Here is a 19,003-nt window from a genome sequence, read left to right on the forward strand (position 1 = left end):
CAAGTAGCAGGAATTTTTATCTCCCAAAACAATGACATTTCGTTTCGTTATGATTCAAGGTAGTCAGGAGATTCGGCACTGGGTGCCTTTTAGAAAAGCTTTCTGATTTTAGATAAGACATCTGTCTGTAAAGTCTTCCTTTGAAAATATCGGAGCTTTGCAAAAAGTGGAATGTTTTGCTAATATGACAATGTTTGCTATGAACTCTGACCTAAGCTTACGTGCTGATATACTTTTTAATATCGTGTTATGATGTCCAAAAATCAAACAAAAATAAGTCAAATAAAAAAGGGGCATATAAGTTTGTTGTTAAGTCATTTGATGCCATAAACCGCACGCACATATGCGTGTGTGTGCGCGCGCGTGTGTGTGTGTGTGTGTGTAAAGCTGAACGTCTGTGTGTGTGTGTCTGGTCACGAATAGGCTCCTATATGGTTGACTATTATAGAAAACTGATCACATATAATGATAGAAGATGTATCGAGACACAGGAATGGGTATGTTTGATCTGGCATAATGATGATTCATTAAAATTGTGGGGTCTGCGTACGCGCCTGGTCCACAAAGTATGGAAATAAAAAATTTAAAAATTAAAAAAAAACGTTTACAAGTGTTTTTGATATAGATGTCCATAAGAATACTTTGATGAGTATGTTTTAACTTAAATAGGGATGGTATAAAAAAAATTGTGGGGTCTGCGTTGGCGCCTGGCCTCCATAGAATGGAAATATGCACAAACTTTAATAAAGACTTTTCATATCTATCTTCGTAAGTATACTTTGATAATTATGTTTCAGTTTGAAGAAATATGGTATAATAAAATTATGGGGTGTTCGTTCGCGCCTGACCTCCACAGAATGGAAATATGTCACAAAGTTTAAGAAGGTTTTTTTTAATATAGATCCACAGAATATTGTGATAATTGTTTCAGTGTGAACAGGTATGGTATAATAAATTATGGGGTTTATCTATTTTATTTTTACTTTCATCATATTTTGCTTCGGTTTTGATACCCTCAAATTCGAAGCTATCTCTTTACAACCCTTCCTTTTCATAACCTATCATACTTTCATAAATCAGAGTCCATTTTCTGTAGGCTGTTTTTGAATCCAGTCAACGACGAATACTTTTGCTAGTATATAAGTGCGTTAAGTAAAAAAAAAAATGTAAAATTAAAGAATGCAGTTAAAATTCCCGGAAAAAAATTAACCTATCGCAGACTTAGCCCTTACACAACCCGACGTCTAAAAAGTTTACAATTACACAATAGAATTCAACTGTATAACGATGGAAAAAAAACTTTAATTAAAATTTTTAAATAGAAATAAACTTATCACTTGCATAAGCCGACGTATATATTTTAACTTATCACCTAACGTCGTTTACTGCCTACTTTAGTTTTCACTTTTAATTCTCATTTTCGTCCCTTCGCACTTTTACTTCAACACCTGAAGATGATTCGTGGACGAACCGGAAGTGATCGTGACAGCAACAACTATGGAACTTTTATTAATATTTTTGATTTTGATGCAAAAAAGATTATACGGAAAATCGAAAAATTAAAATAGCACTCCTTTTGTAGCCAAGCCTGGGTGTCTTTGAACTTGTGGGCCGGCGCCAAGTCCTGCTGCCACACCCAGGGTCTGCCAGCGGCCACTTGATTGCACCAGAGGATCATCGCACTCTTCAGCATATTCAGGTACACTTTGGTTTTGACTTTTAAGCTGACTTCGAAGATGTGAGGTGGCATGATGTGACCCTCACTTGAAACCACACCAAAGATCATAACCGTGGCCGGAAACTTTGCTTTCATCACCTTGGGCACATCCTTGTTATTCGTGCAATCTAGTGATGCATCTTAAGAGTTCTGTTGCCATAACTTTGATCGGTAGAGAGCATCAGTTGTACAGCAGCGCATTTCCGATCTCGCTCATTGAACATTGTGTCACTTTCAGACATGATAGAAGGCTCCTATTGCTCTTGGGATTTGTACACAACTGGCCAACTAGTAGATCGTCTGCAACCAAAAAGTAAACCTGTTTTCATCAAACGGAAATAGAACCATGTCGTCTTTTACAGGGTGATAATTTTATCGTGCCACCCTATAGATATTTTCAACAAGTTCACTCCGTTTTGGGGGTTTTTTCATGCTGGTACTGATTTTTAAAAGTTTTATTTCAATCTTATTTTGAAGATTATGGAATTTTTTATACATATTAAATTTGAGCGTCTTGAATGTTTTTGGGGGGGTTTTTTTCATGCTGGTACTGATTTTTAAAAGTTTTATTTCAATCTTATTTTGAAGATAATGGAATTTTTTATACATATTAAATTTGAGCGTCTTGAATGTTTTTTTTTGGGGGGGGGGTTTCATGCTGGTACTGATTCTTAAAAGTTTTATTTCAATCTTATTTTGAAGATTATGGAATTTTTTATACATATTAAATTTGAGCGTCTTGAATGTTTTTAAGTTATTTTTTTTGTTTTGTTTTTTTTTTTTCATTTTATTGTTCGTATATATTTTTATATTTCTATATTTCAGTAATTGCAGGGTTAATCCGGAATGTTCGGTCCTTATTGGCCTTGGCTTATCTTGCAACGAAATTTTAAAGGAAATAAAGGTATTTATTGTAAACGTAATGAGATTAAGCTGTCATTAAGAGCAGTCACTACAGAGGGAAAAATACATTTGTAGATTCTAAATGATTTGGTTCCATTCGATTATTCCGCTCTTTCATCGCACAGTCTGTAAAAGTTTGAAATTACCAAAAGAAAAACAAATAAAAAAAAAACAGATGGTGTTGGCAGAGAAAAATTTTCAAATTTCTGAGACACATTGATTACGCATTGATTTTAGTTTACTTATAAATATAGTAAAATGTCTGCTTTACTGCGTATTAGCTCTTTACTTATTTAATGTAGTTGCCGTATACCTGCCCCCACGAGAACGGGCTTAGACACAAGGGCGCTTTTAATCATAGGGGAAATCACGTTCACAAAAGGTGGCAGTCTGGATGGGAAGAAAATTTAAAATGGTCGACAGTATTCCCCCATTCCGTCGATGAACTTATTGGGATTTCATGGGCCAAAAATTATTTAAATAACACAAGTCCCAGAATTGCAGATTCAAAGTAAAGTGTGTATTCATGCACGATAATGTTTCTTTTTGTATCTAAGATTACCCGTGAATTTTATTAGTAAAAAAAACAAAAAATGGGGGGGGCTACAGAATAATCTAATGGAATAATGGAGGAACTAACTATAAAGTCCTAATCCGAGTCTAATAAAAATTGTAAGGCCATCTCGGGGGATGAAAGTGTATGTGTAACGTTACCCACGTAGACCTAACATGTTGTAGACTCAGTCGCAAAGTAGACAAAGAATAGGAAAGAACTTCAACTCCTTTTTCCTATTGTGACAATGACATTTATTTCCTCATTCTCCTGCCATGCTTGTGATGTCACTCACGTTTCTCGAACGTCATCCAATCTCTTATGTGATCTCGAACAGCATCCACGTCTCTAACCTGATTGTCTTCTATAAGTACTCTTTCTCCTTTTTGTAGTCTTTTTCTATTTTGCTATTATTAAGCAGGATTACATTGTAATATATTAGGATGTAAATGTTTCAAAGAATTATGTGTTTGTATAACAAAAAAATCACCTCGAAAAAGAGTTCGTATTTTATGGAATAATGAAAAATTGTTTTAAAAAAAAACTGCTAAGTATCAGAAGAATGTAAATTTATTTCCTTGCTATGTAGTGGGGCAGTTATTTCAATATTCCATAAAAATCTTTCACTTTGTGAGAAAAGCACCAAAATTGGCACAAATGGCGTTCAGAACATGCATTTTAAGAAAAGAACGTTAGCCATCAGAAAATTCAAGATGGCTGCCGTTTTTCAAGATGGCTGCAGAAACAAACCGTACAAATTTCAATTTTGGAACTTATATCACCAAGTGAAAGATTGCTTTAGCAATCTGCCCAACTAATGAATAAAGGCCTTGTATTGGCGTAAGGATGGGAGTGATGGGAGCGTTTGGAAAGGTTAGTTTAGTGATACTCGCCAACGGGGCTTCACATGCATTTTCACATCATCCTGCTGTGGGTGGAAAATAATCGTTTCAACCCCCAGGATCCCGCACTCATGCATTACGGGTCACCCCTCACAACCTAGAGGTGGCCCGTTTTCGGGGAGTGCACCTCCTCTGCATGGGTTACAATCGGTGAATTCATGGCCCCCGCCGATAGGACAAAAAAGGTATGTTCTTCTTTAACATAAGTACATACATTGTGAATATTTTTAAATAAAACTATATTGTTTTCTTTATTTATTTATTTATTTTTTTGCGAAAATAACTTCAGTGTAATTCGTTGCAATCAATTGAAATTGAATGCATTAGGTTGGTGCAAAAATATTGTCGTTTTTTGACGTTCAACTTCATGTCAAAAAACGACATTATTTTTGCACCAACCTAATAAATATTCTTATGTTTATGTGATACGAGGATAAAAACATTGGAATCTTTTATCTTCCGTTTTATATTTTCAAGTGTTGCATATTATTTAGTATTTAAAAAAAAACACGTTTTATTCAATCTTTCTGCTTCTCACTTATTTATCTCAGATGGTTCGCAATCCGATGGAAAGTGCGGGTTGCTATGCAATTTGTGCAGCCGTATTAAGAAATCCAAAGCCTGCGATTGAAAAGCTGAATTTTCAGGTAAAATTCAACAATTCATTTGTAAAATCCCTGGCATCGTGTATTTTAGCAGCGTCCATTAACATATCAATTTCATTTTTTGAATAAATATTGCATTCGTATCCAGCTGTTGAGAAATCATATTAAATCAGAAAGCCTTCTCAGAAAGCCTACATGATTAATTTCGGATTTTAGTATCGAGTAGAATATAAAAGAGAAAAAGAATGGAAAGAGATCGCCTCAATTCGCATTCTTCCTTACTATCAACTCCTTAAATTGAGTATCTTCCTAGACCTCAAATGATGAGAGCATTTCAAGGCAGCTTAATTATGATGAGTAGGGCTATGACAACAGCATATTCTTTTCATTGTCATGACTCTCGAGTATATATCCGACACAATTAGACACAGTTAATCAACCGAGAACCACATCACTCTATATAAAAGCATATAAAATATAAACGGATACACACTCGAGAGTCAAAACAATGAAAATAATATGCTGGTGTCCTAGTCCTAGTGATGAGAACGCCTTTTTTTTTCTATTCTCCCCAGCTCTCTTCCTTTTTTTATTTCTTTTTTCTTTTAACTTTGTATCCTTACTAAGTTCTCCCAAAGCGAAAAAACTTTACATTTCTGATAGTGGTTATAAAAGGAAAAGAATTCCATTAATATGGAAGTTAAATTAAATATTGGTTTACGGCATGTCAACCTCAGTTCATAAATGAAACATTGTTAAATTAGATATTGGTTTACGGCATGTCAACCTCAGTCCATAAATAAAAACATTGTTAAATTAGATATTGGTTTACGGCATGTCAACCTCAGTCCATAGATGAAACATTGTTAAATTAGATATTGGTTTACGGCATGTCAACCTCAGTCCATAAATGAAACATTGTTAAATTAGATATTGGTTTACGGCATGTCAACCTCAGTCCATAAATGAAACATTGTTAAATTAGATATTGGTTTACGGCATGTCAACCTCAGTCCATAAATGAAACATTGTTAAATTAGATATTGGTTTACGGCATGTCAACCTCAGTTCATAAATGAAACATTGTTAAATTAGATATTGGTTTACGGCATGTCAACCTCAGTTCATAAATGAAACATTGTTAAATTAGATATTGGTTTACGGCATGTCAACGTCAGTCCATAAATGAAACATTGTTAAATTAGATAATGGTTTACGGCATGTCAACCTCAGTTCATAAATGAAACATTGTTAAATTAGATAATGGTTTACGGCATGTCAACGTCAGTCCATAAATGAAACATTGTTAAATTAGATAATGGTTTACGGCATGTCAACCTCAGTTCATAAATGAAACATCGTTAAATACTGAGCAGAGCAAAACGCCTAGGGAGATTATCCGCGCAATTGACTCAAGCTGTTTGTTGTGAAACACAATTATTGAATTAATATAACATTTTTTTTAGATGTTGTATGCGGCATAATCACAATGACGCACCAGTCCCCATTAGATCAGCAAAGTTAAGTGACGTTGAGCCTGGTCAGTACTAAATGAGTTGCCATTTGTAAATCCCACGTGCTGCATATGCTTTTCGCTTATCTTGGTATTGTGTCCAGTTGCCTTGAACTTCTCATTGCCACTAGATTCAAGCAGTGCCGATTCAGTATAGGTGCTTTGGAAATTACACCACTCTTGCTTCATAATTACACGCGCAGCTAACCTTAAAGTCTCTCAAGAGTTAACGGAGGCCATGAAGATGATTTAGATGGCCTGTATGAGGGATCGGCAACTCATTCAACTCCACTGGCTGGATTTGTGTTATAATTACTGGTCGCGGACCGGACGAAGGTCATTAATGAAAAAATAAGAAAAAAATACTTATGCAGACCCCCGTCAGCTTAAATGTCTAAAACCATAATTAAAATAAACGTTGAGTAATCAGAAAAACAAATGAAAATCTAAAAACAAATAATACCTAACAAAATTAGTTTCCCTCAAAGAACGTCGAAATAATTCTAAGTGGAAAAAAAAATCAACTGAAGTGAATGGATGAAATTATGACGTGTATGTTTGAAACTATTATTGAAAATTGTACCACAAACGAACCACACACACAAACAAAAGAGAAACACATATACACATACATGCGAGTTCAAATAATTGCGAGCATATACACTTACGTAACACATGCGGTAACATTCATACATTTATGAAGCATGAAATAGAAAGCTGACTGGGACAACATTGTCCCTTTAAAGCTATTTCCGCCTACTATCTATCGCGGTCGGTCTGTCAGTCAAATTGGCTCTCAGTTGGTGCGTTATGTTTAGTTTTTATATTTTACACAGAAATAGAGGCGATTGGCTTTTGATTGTGTTTATGCGATCATAGTATTCAAATTCGGTTGAATGGATCAGATTTGGTTGGTTGTTTTTTGTTTTACGGCATATCAACCCTTTTCAGGTTATTTAATGCCGAATCTGGTGATTTTGAAGAAAATATTTTTAATAGAATGCAAGTCGGTTTCTATTTAACCCATAGTTGGGACCCTAACAGGTATTACCACTCCGGGTCAGAGTGGACCTGGGAGCAATGGCATTGAAAGGGTGGCTCCACACTCCCCAAAGCCCGCAAGCTGGGGCCTCACGATCGGATATAGTTAAAGGTCATATCCAGGACCGAATGGATCACAGTAAAATAGCAGAAAGCCTTGTGTTAACTTCGAAAACCTCGTCTCTCATGTGAAAAATAGAGTTATTTGGTTATTAGATTCGCGAGTCGGTGAAAATGCCGACCTTTGTCCTAGATAATGACTACTAGTGCGTTAGCATAAGTGGATGCTTGTTTGTGTTCGGACTCAAATAAAAGCTCGGGTTATGAATGCGTTATTATTTGTTTTTTTACACAGGAATCAAGGCCTTGAGGCCACCCGAGGATAAAGGTTAAAGAGTGTACAGTAAAAATTATGTTAGAAGTTTAACCTCCGTCCCATCACCGCAATGTTGCATCGCTGTGCCTGTTTTACAAATATTTTAATGGAGTGTGCTCTGGTGAACTCGTTTCACTTGTGCCTCCTAGACGTACATATATCACCGACATCTCCCTTTCACTGTTGAAGTCGCTAAATGCCAGAAAGATTTGTACTCTAATAGTTTCTACTTTCGAGCAGCTACACTTTGGAATTCCCTTCCTGCTACCTGCTTCCTTGGCTGTGCTGATATGCAGAAGTTTAGATGTAACGTAAACCAACATTTTGTTAATCTTTCATAGGCCTGGTCTCAAATACGTTCAACGTCCAACGTCCAAGTGGCGATATACCTTGTTAGGGGTGAACGGGAGAAAAAAAAATAAAAATAAAAAAAAATACACATATCACTGCTACCGTTACTACCTAGCTTCTTTCTTTCTTTCTTTTTTTCTTTTCTTTTTTTTATTTTTCATGATGTAATAATTTCAAGAGAATTTCTGATTTTTCTCTTTGTAGCACAGTCACGTGAATGAAGACTTCCACGATCTGTTCGAGCAGCTAAAGGAGAAATTACCGGATATCAAAGTCATTTACGGAAACCAAGAAGCGAAGAAGAAACCGAAAGCCATGATTCATCCAATGGCGCTTCTCGTTCGTTACCTTGACGACAATAATATCAGATTGGCAGATTGTTTCGGAAAATTCGACGAAGATGGGAGCATGACTGTCACGCATGAGGAGTTCATTAAAGGCATAGAAGTAAGAGGTTTATTAAATTTTATACTGAAAATAAACAGCTTCATAATCGTCATAAGTAAAGTCTATTCTCTCCACCGTAAAAGGCATAGGATCGCCTTTGTTATGCACGACAACATGGAAAGGCGCGATATACTTGGGGGAATAATTTACATAGGTGCTATGCTGCTATAAATCTAGGCAGTTGTTCGCAACGGGGCAGAGTGAACCAGATGGTAAAAAGGGTTGGAATCGTTTAAATTGAAATTTTGCTACGGTTTCGAAAAAGTTTGAATTTGCATTTATTATAAATTATTTCGGCGGAGTGATGGCAGGTAAAGTAGATTTTAAACTAATATAAAATTTAGCGGTTAAGAACTCAGCTAATCTATTTGTGATTAGACTGAGAAGGTACGTCCATGTGTCATTTGGACTCGATGAGGAAAATAGTATGTAATTCACATGCGTCTTACAGGTGGGGCCCTGTCGGTGGGGCATTAGAATACGCCGATTGCCCCCCTGCAGAGGGTAAAAGTCCCTCAATGGGGTTCCTGAATATGACCTTAAACTATATCCAGTAGTGAGGCCCCAGCTTGTGGGCTTTGGGGAGTGTGGAGCCACCCTTTAATTACCATTGCTCCCAGGTCCACTCTGACCCGGAGTGGTAGTACCTGTTAGGGTCCCAACTATGGGTTAAATAGAAACCGATGTGAAAACAACAAATATATTCTATTAAAAAAAATTTTCTTCAAAATCTTTGAATTCGGCATTAAATAACCCGAAAAGGGTTGATATGCCGTAAAACAAAAACAACCAACCAACCAACCAACTTACAGGTGGTGCGATTGTAGTCTACCTGGAAGTGAGCAAGAAAAGAAGTAGACTTTTCCTCGATTAATGAAGCATTTGCCTTGAACTCAAGTAGTTTTTAAAACTCTTTCTATGTCAACTTATTTCTAAAGTTGCGATCTAGATAAACAATGTAGGGTAACCTGGGGCAACTCCATACCATACTTTTTGCTTTGTTGAATTTTGATTCTTTCGATAAGGTATATCAACCCATGATAAAGATTTAAAAAAAACAAGAAAGGTTACAGACAGTTCAGTTATCATACAACAGACCAAAAACAAAAAGAATCAAACAGAAAACTAGGAACGTTAACTTGAACAAAATCATTTAGTACACATGAAAATGGGGTCAAAATAACAATAGATATAAAAATAGAGTAATTCCATACCTTCCGTATGACAAGTACATAAACCTGGGAAACATCAACAAATTAAGATAGAAATAAAACCAACCAGTAAACTGATCGTTTAACAGCATAGAATGGGCATAGGCATAACTGGAAAGAGAAAGGCGTCTGATAAAAGACGAACTACGCAAGCCTTAATTCATAACAGAAGAGAAATTTTCAAAAATGTTTCTTATGACGTTCAGAGTCGCTATCACTATCTGAGTAATCAATGTTTCTTTGTACCTATTTACAATGCCTCCCCACGGGACAGTTAGACATCCGGGTCGTTTTTTAACGTGGAGAAAAGGTGAGAGTGCATCATCTGAAGAACCAAGTACTTTGGGGCGTCTGGCTCTGAGGTGTCAGAATTTGGCTGTCTAGCACATAATTTTAGCCTCCTATTGTGAGTCTCCCTTCCTGTCCCTCGACCCCACCCTCAAGATTCTGTCCTCTTTTTTTTTTTTTTTGCTGCTTCCTCTTCTTCGTTTTTTTTTTTTTTTTTTAAGTTGTTGCAGATATTCAGCTGAAGTCAGTCTCTCTCCATATTTCCTTTTGGTGGCCATTTGTCTGCTGGCATCATGCTTTCTTTCAGTCTTAGTCAGCAGGGGTTTAAACTTTCTCATCAAGAAATCCTGTATAGTCTTCTTTCTTGGATTTGGAATCATTGTAGACGGTTGAAGAAGCGAGAGTGGGTTATCTGTTGATGTGGAAGGCACAAGCTCTGATAAGGAAGGCACATTCGCACTTGATTTTGAAGGCAGAAGTATCATATCTACGCTTGATGTCTGGCCGGATGTGAACGCCAGGTAGACTGATGCTAGTAGAGGTGCAGGTCGATTAAACATAGGATGGTATCTGTGTGGGATTGCATGGCATTATCCACCACATTTTGAACCCTACCTTGATATTGTCTGCTGAGAAGTACTTTAATTGCCATAAGGACCTGAGGAGACTTGAAAAAAAGTTTTTCTTTGAGAGGCATATCCAGTTTCTACCGGTCAAACCGAACAAGGGCAAAATATAGAATAATGACAAATTCACTGGTAAAAAATAGCAGAAGAGACTAAAATACATAGAAAGAAAACCTGTTACATGTTAAGCATATATTAGTTTGTGTGTTGGAATCTTTTGGGAAATTAGTTTGTGTGTTGGAATCTTTTGGGAAATTAGTTTGTGTGTTGGAATCCTTTGGGAAATTAGTTTGGTTGCTGAAATGCTTTTGGGAAATTAGTTTGTGTGTTGGAATCTTTTGGGAAATTTGTGAGTTGAAATCCTTTTGGAAATTAGTTTGGTTGTTGAAATCCTTTTGGAAATTAGTTTGTGCTGAAATCCTTTGGGAAATTAGTTTGTGTGCTGAAATCCTTTACGTAATTAGTTTGGTTGCTGAAATCCTTTGGGAAATTAGTTTGTGTGCTGAAATCCTTTACGTAATTAGTTTGGTTGCTAAAATCCTTTGGGAAATTAGTTTGTGTGCTGAAATCCGTTGGAAAATTCCTCAAGAACATGTTCATCTGACAAAATATAAATTCAACATAACGGCACTCCTAGACTCTTTTTAGCTTTTTTCAATGTTTTTTTATATACATAATTTACAATAAGTTTTTATTTTATCCCCTCCATTTAATAATTCCTATCTGCCTTCCCCATTAATATAACAGCGGCAACTTTTCATCTACCAAATCTGTCTAGCTGTCACATTTTCATTTAGAAGGTTCTTATGCACTGTTTTATTTACATTATATATATATGATATATATATATATATATATATATATATATATATAATCTATATATATAAAAGTGAAAATGTGTGTATGTATGTATGATTATATGTATGTATGTGTGTTTGTGTGTCCGCTAAAAACTTTCGACAGACAGAATAAAAATTCACAAACTTGGTATTATATTGAAGCTCCATCCTTCGCCCGAAAAATATCGAAAAATTGGCCAAAAACGTTAATTATTTTCACCCTGAAATCAACAATTTTCTACCGTCCTCTCATGACGAGATCGGTTCTACGCATGCGTCAGAAGACGTCATCGCTCAGTTGGTTAGAGCGTTGGGTCATTATCTAAACGTTTTGGGTTCGAATCGTGGTGTGATATGTCTTTTTTTTCTCGATTTTTTTAAATTGAAATATTGAACCAGTGTTATTAAAACCATTTTTCACGTAACGTTCGTTTTTCTGGGTTTTTTTTTTGGTTTTTTTTTACTTCGCTTATTCTTAGGTTTTCATTAACACCCCCGCCCACGACCGACCACACACACCCCAAAACACCCGGGTACCCACCGATTTTTTAAATTTTAATATCGAAACAGGCTTATTTAAGCCATTTTTTACGTGTTTTTTGGGGGGGGGTATTTTTCAGATTTTTTAAAGCAGTTTTAACGTTCGTTTCTTTTTTGTTTTTGTTTTTTCGATTTTTACATTTAACATCGTTCGTTTGCCTTACGTTAGTTTTTTCGTGTTTTTTTTTTCGATGTTTTGATTAAAGTTGTTATTTTAAGAGTGAATTTAAAAAATAAAGTAAACAATACTACAGATTTATTTTAAAACTTTTATTGAAAAAATCAATTCAGGTAACTTGATTATGTTCTAGAGCTGACATCTATTCAATCACTGGCTCGATATGGTGCCGGAACTAGGAACTTGGAACATGCCCTTTCCACAAGTGTCAGCGGGAGCTCTGCAAATACTTGGTAGATGGCGGCAATCAAGTTGGCTTTGGTGTTGTGGGAGATCATGTTGGTGATGTTTTTGACGTGTGACTAAACGAAATAGTCTAGCAGGTTCAAATCAGGGGAGAAGGGGGGGGGCAAGTGAGCGAAGGGTACAAAGTCGTAGCACTCCTTCTGAAGCCAAGCCTGGATCTCTTTAGACTTGTGGGCCGGCGCTGAGTCTGTTGCCACGCCCAGTGTCTGCCAGCGGCCATCTGATTGCACCAGGGGATCAACACACTCTTCAGCATATTCAGGTACATTTTAGTGTTAAGTTTAAAACAGACTTCAAAGATGTGAGGTAGCATGATGTGGCCCTCACTTGAAACTACACAAAAAGCCATAACCGTGGCCAGAAACTTTGTTTTTATTACCCTGGGTACATCCTTGTTATTCGTGGCCATCTAGCAGTGCATTTTGAGGGTGCTGGCAATGGTCCAGTTGTCATAAGTTTGATCAGTAGAAAGCATTAGTTTTACAGCGACTCATCTCCGATCTCGCACATTGAACATTGTGTCACTTTCAGACATGCTAGAAAGTTTTTATCGCTCTTGGGATTTGTACACAACTGGCCAACTAGGAGATGGTCTGCAGCAGAAAAAGGAAACGTTTTTCACCAAATGAAAAAGGAATCATGTAGGCTTTCCTAAGGCGACAATTTTATCGTTCCACCCTGTAGAGCTGCCACGAGCAATTACGAACTCTTTAAATCTATATATCTATAAAAGTGGAATTGTCTGTCTGTCTGTGTGTGTCTGTGTGTGTACATTTCCCTACTAAACTACTCTGTCAATTTTCAGTCTAATTACTCAAGATTTGGCATAGGAATACTGAGATTTGGGAAAATCTTTTAATCGGTCTTCAGCCAGAAATTTGGCAGTCAAAGCGATTTGACCTTTGAAAACTCTACCAAACTCCTCTGCCAATTTTGTGGTCTAAACACTTAAAATTTTAGATCTAGGCTACTTGGACATAGATCAAACTTTCGAATTTGATTTGAGCCAAAAAAAATAATTGTTAAAGTGTCATAATTGGGGTCAAAGTTTTTTAAAAAATTGACCTCTGCGGTCTCTACCAAATTACTCAGCATCTTTTTGGTCTAAACATTTGAAATTTTACATAAAATTATTCAGATAAGCTTTTTAATCGTTTTTTGGCTGAAAATTTGGTTGCTAAGGGGTCAAAGTTCAAAAGATTTACTCTTTACGGTCTCTAGCAAACTATTCGGCCAATTTTGGGTCTAAACATTGGAAATTTTACATAAAGGGCATTCAGACATGCAGCAAGCTTTTTAATCAGTTTTTGTGCGAAAATTTGCATGCCAAGAGGTCAAAGTACAAAGAGTTAACCTTTGCAGACTCTATCAAACTTCTCCGCCAATTTTGGGTCTAAATACTTGAAATTTTAGATGTAGGTTACCTAGACATGAGTCAAACCTTTTTAATCTATATATATATATAAATGTAAAGTTGGTTCGTTCTAAAAGAATAAAACCATATTTGTATGTTACCAATTTATTTGAAATTTTCAGACAACCCATTTTTAGAGTCGAGGTATGTTTTTATGTTATTAAAATTAAAATTACCCAATTAAAATTAAAATATTAAATAAAATAAATATATTTTTTTAACCGTTTCTGCGAATCTGTTCTGTTGATAAAACTGAACTTCCGGTTCGATTCATTTCACAGCCACGAATTGACGAAAGGTTTCATTTTCTGTTAACTCGATAAGTAAAAAAAAAAAAAAAACATATTTCATTTGTTTATCTTCCAAATTTTTTAATTTACACATCTTTTCTTTATTATATAAGGCAAAAAAAAAAGTTTGTTGCTTGCTTTTGAGTTTTTTTTTTTTTGTTTTTCTATATAAGATTACTCATGCAGAGAGTGATCCGTGCTGAAATAATGTTATTATTTAAAAAGTCATTCTTAACATGGGGAGGTAAGGATGTTTTGTACCTATTCTGTACTTTAACCTTACAATTGAATAAATAAATAAAAAAAACATATCGTAAAACGTTATTTAAACATGGAAATATGATTTAAAAAATAGCGCGGATCGCTCTCTGCATTAGCACCATTTTTATTTATTGCGGACTATTATTCTCATCTTTATTAGTTGTTGTTTCACGAATTTTCGGCCAACTATTCCTCTGGCCTTCATGCAAAGAAGTCCTTTTATAAATGTTCAGTAACTTTTTCCTTTTATTATTCTTAAAGAGTAAAACTTTTCTTATTCATGAAAGGAGTTAAGCCTACGTAAATAAATAAATGTTTGTACACGTGACAAATTATCAATGAATGGTTTAGTTACTTTTTTTTTAAATGTTTGTAAAAGTGCGAAAGGCGACGTTGTACAACCATTACTCCCATGCTTAATTTCTATACTTATAGGTTTTTGGAATTTTTTTTCACTGGATTATTATTGATTGGACACTAATTAAACAGATTATTAAAAAAAAAATGTAAAAAAGAAATCATTATTTCGACATTTGAAAGTGGTGCTCACTTTTTAGTTACAACGTTCTGATAAATCAGTCACCCATTTTGTAAGCAATAAAAACGCGGTATATCAAAACCATAGAAAGTAAAAATAATGAGTCTCTACCGCATTTGTAAGTCAGAAATATATTTGTTTCTCAAAGAAAAAAAAATAGAGAGAACAGGACTTTTTTTTATTGTTTTCATGAAAATAAAGTTTCGAGATTTTTAATTATTTTTTTTTTTTACTTATTTAGTCAGTTTGTGGGTTTTTTTTTTTTAATTGTTTTTGTGAAAGGTGAGTTTTTTTTTCAAAACTTTTGTTTTGTTTCTTTTTAATTTTTTAAAAGTATTATAAATTTCACTAACATGCTGGAGAAATGTTTAATAATTTGGTATTTTTTTAGATTAGGTCCACCTCCACAATTTTCCTTTCAATGACGACATTTATAGGTTTCCGAGTATGCTGAACACGCAAATTGCATTGAAATTTTGCGGAAATAAATAGTTGTATTATGCATTGTATTCTTCGGCGGCCATCTTTTTACGTGCACACGCGCCATAAACAAATACACACACGTAAAAAAGATGCCCGCCAAAGATTACAATGCATAATACAACTTTTTATATCTTGATAACTACTTATTTCTGCAAAATTTCGATGCGATTTTCGTATTCAGCATAGTCGAAAACCATTTCAAGTCGTCATTTAAAAGAAAATTGAGGAGGTGGACCTAATCTAAAAATTTACCAATAATTTTTAATCCCGTACGCCTCCCGATACATTGCTTCGTCAACATGCGACCATTTTATATCTCCCGAAGACACTTCCGTATTTAGAAAAAAAAAATAATAAATAAATAAAAAGTGACCGATTTACCAGAACGTGGTAACTAAAAGGTGAGTACCCCTTTCAAATGTTGAAATGATTTTTTTTTTTTCAATTTTTTTTCATAATCTGGTTAGTGTTCAATCAATAATAATCCAGTGAAAAAATTTCAAAAAATCTATCAGTATAGAAACTCCACCACATAAGTAAATAAATAAAAAATGTTACGTGCGCATGCGTTAGCCTTGACTAGGGGGGTACTAAGGGAACGACCATTAAATAATTCTGCGGGTCGCCATGGAACTCAACGCCCAAGGAGTACCAAAATAGTTTTCATGATCTGAAGAAATTTTCTTTTCGAAAAGTGGGTGATCACTTTTCCATCTAAATTTAACTTAAAATGAGCACCCACTTTCTGGCCACCTGAGGAAGGGGCATTTATTTTCGTGTTTATTGGCTTAAAGGTTTTTTTGACAAAGCAGTTTGGTACGCGAATGCATATTTAACAGTTTTCGTTTATGCTCACGCATAGCATAAACAAAGGCTACGTCTGTGAAATGGAAAATATTCCCAGAGTTCAGGGGTTAATACCATGCAAAAGAAATCAAACAAAAAGACTTTTTAGCCAAGAAACACACAGAAAGAAAAAAAAATAGCATCCATTTTTTTTCTATCGAATTCATTTGCTGTTTTTATTGAAAACTATTTTCCCCCGGATTTTTGATATAATTTTCCATTAAGGGCTGTGCGTCTCACGTTCGTAAATAACAAAAATTTTTTTGTAGATTTTGGTGTGCTAAAAACGAATCTGCAAACCGTTTCCGTCGCAAAAAAATAGTTTTTATGATATGAAGAAATTACTTTTTCGAAAAAGTGGCGATCAGTTTTCCATGTAAATTTAACTTAAAATGAGCACCCATTTTCTAGCCACCTGAGAGAGGGGGGATTTTTTCCCATGTTTATTGGCTAAACAGCTTTCGTTTATGCTTACGCATAGCGTAAATGAAGGCTACGGCTGTTAAATGGAAAATAGTCCCAGAGTTCATGGGTTATTACCATGCAAAAGAAATCAAACAAAAAACTTTTTAGCCAAGAAACAGAAAAATGCCCCTCTCTCAGGTGGCCAGAAAGTGGGTGCTCATTCTAAGTTAAATTTACATTGAAAAGTGATCACCCACTTTTCGAAAAAGTAATTTCATGAATGTCATGAAAACTTTTTTTTTGCTACGTAAACGGTTTGCAGATTCGTTTTTAGCACACCGAAATCTACAATAAAATATTTTGTTATATATGAACGTGAAATGGGCCTTAAAGTAAAATAATACCGGATTTTTTTGAGCAGATTTGCCGTTTAGTTGTACAAATATCCTCAAACCAGGTAATCACTAAAAGGGATTTTTAAAAGCCGTCACCTGTATCGAGCAAAAGTTTAAAACCACCGATTATATGCCAGCCTACATCATGGTAACATATATTGAGTGAGTTCCTAACAGTATTTTGTATAGTTTTTTAGTTTAAACTCATTTTCCCAAAATTTCCCCAAACTTAACGTGTTCGATACAGTCTGCCGCCATTTGTATTTTTCAGATATACCGATAAACATTGAATGTTTTTGAACCGATTATACATTACATAAAAACACTAAAATCTTATCCAGTTAGGTAGAACACTTACTTTTCTTGCCTTTGATAACATTTATTTGTTATATATTTATTTTTTGACAACTTCTTTGTATCTGTGTTTAGTAATATAAACCTTTTCATTTAATGTAACGTTTAGTCGGCTCGAAAAACAGTGTTTATTGGTGTATTTGAAAGCTACAAATGGTGGTGGACACTGTTGATTACTTTAAGTTAGAGAAAGTGAGTTAAAACTAAAAAAACTATACAAAATACTGTCAGAAACCTACCGATTATGTCAGCCTATGTCATGGTAACATATGTTCGGTGAGTTTCAGACACTGTTTTGTATAGTTTTTAGTTTTCAACTTACTTTCCCAAACTTAACGTATTCAACAGAATTCGCGACCATTTCTGTTTTTTGAGCCAATTAAACATTTTACATTACATAAAAACACTAAACAATTATCCAATTAGGTAGAAACGTAAATTACCTTACCTTTGCTTTCATTCATTTGTTTTTGGACGACTTTTTCGAATCTGTGTATAGTAACCCCCCTCCCCCCACCATCAACCAAATATTAATTACTAAATCACATTTTTTAAAACAACAACAAAAAAAAAGCATTTAGCGTTTCAACATTTTTGCTATGTTCGGCTTCATCCACTGATTGTTGGTCAAGTCCAAAACATGAATGATTGCCAGAAACTCTCGAGGATCCAGATCAAATTCTGCAAGAGTACCATTTTTTTCAGTTTCGCCTTCTTTTTCACTTTTTGCAGTGGATTGCTGTACTAAAATAAGAAACATGCATTTTCTCTTTTATTAAATTTTTCCATTACACCAAATTGAGCCACTGCAACGCGTGGCAGGGTACAGCTAGTCTATATATATATAAATGTAACTGTTGGTTCGTTCGGAATTAATTGTCTAAAAAACCACTGGACGGATGGCTTCCACGTTTTGGTATAATATGTTTACTATATCCATGTGTGTTTTTATATATTTCTTTTTAATTATAACATTATACTTAATTTTTCTATGATAAATAGGTGGATTTCTTTGTACCGAGAGGCCATTTTTTTTATTCAGGGACAATTATTTATTACCGCTTCCTGTCACGTGACCAGTGTTACAATTTAGCGGTTTTCCTGCTAGATCTGGAGATTTCGTTTACAATCTAGCGGAAAATTCTAGAAAATCTGGAGGTATTTGGCACCCACACACCCGCATTAGATTATTAAAAAATAAAGAAAAGCGCTTGAAAATACTTTAAAACATAAAATAAACTCATTCATGTAAGTAAAAAAAGTAGCATTTATTGCCTTTGGTAACAATTATTTATTGATTATTTGTTTTGTTTTTCACCTTTTTTTCGACTAACCATTCTTAAATCTCACTATAAAATCGATTTTTCCAAGTACATTTTAGGTGGGGGGGGGGCATTCCAACCTCCGAAGTTTAATTTAAAATACGATCTAAAAGTATAAAAAGCAAGAAACAACAGCAAAAAAAAAAAAAAAAAAAAAAAAAAAAAAACGGGTTTGTATTACTGTACACATAGATTCGAAAAAGTTGTCAAAAAACAAATATATAACAAATAAATGTTATCAAAGGCAAGATAAGTTACTTTTCTGCCAAACTGGATATATTTTTCGTGTTTTTATTCAATGTAACATATTTATTCAGCTCGAAAAACATACAGTGTTTACCGATGTATTCGAAAATTCA

General features: G+C 34.8%; 1 protein-coding gene across 2 annotated transcripts in view; it reads left to right on the top strand.

Moving 5' to 3' along the window:
- The window catches only part of LOC145276781 (uncharacterized), a 179,558-nt gene that overhangs the window by 153,558 nt on the left and 6,997 nt on the right, over window positions 1–19,003 (top strand). For both annotated transcript variants that reach the window (XM_080128064.1, XM_080128074.1), the window contains exons 11-13: window positions 2,543–2,621; window positions 4,627–4,722; window positions 8,166–8,408. In XM_080128064.1, coding sequence (XP_079984190.1) covers window positions 2,543–2,621; window positions 4,627–4,722; window positions 8,166–8,408 — 418 coding nt within the window. The remainder of the gene's footprint in view (window positions 1–2,542; window positions 2,622–4,626; window positions 4,723–8,165; window positions 8,409–19,003) is intronic.

This window comes from Euprymna scolopes, chromosome 1 (assembly GCF_053919585.1).
Source record: "Euprymna scolopes isolate OS-2025 chromosome 1, ASM5391958v1, whole genome shotgun sequence".
Taxonomy (NCBI): domain Eukaryota; kingdom Metazoa; phylum Mollusca; class Cephalopoda; order Sepiida; family Sepiolidae; genus Euprymna; species Euprymna scolopes.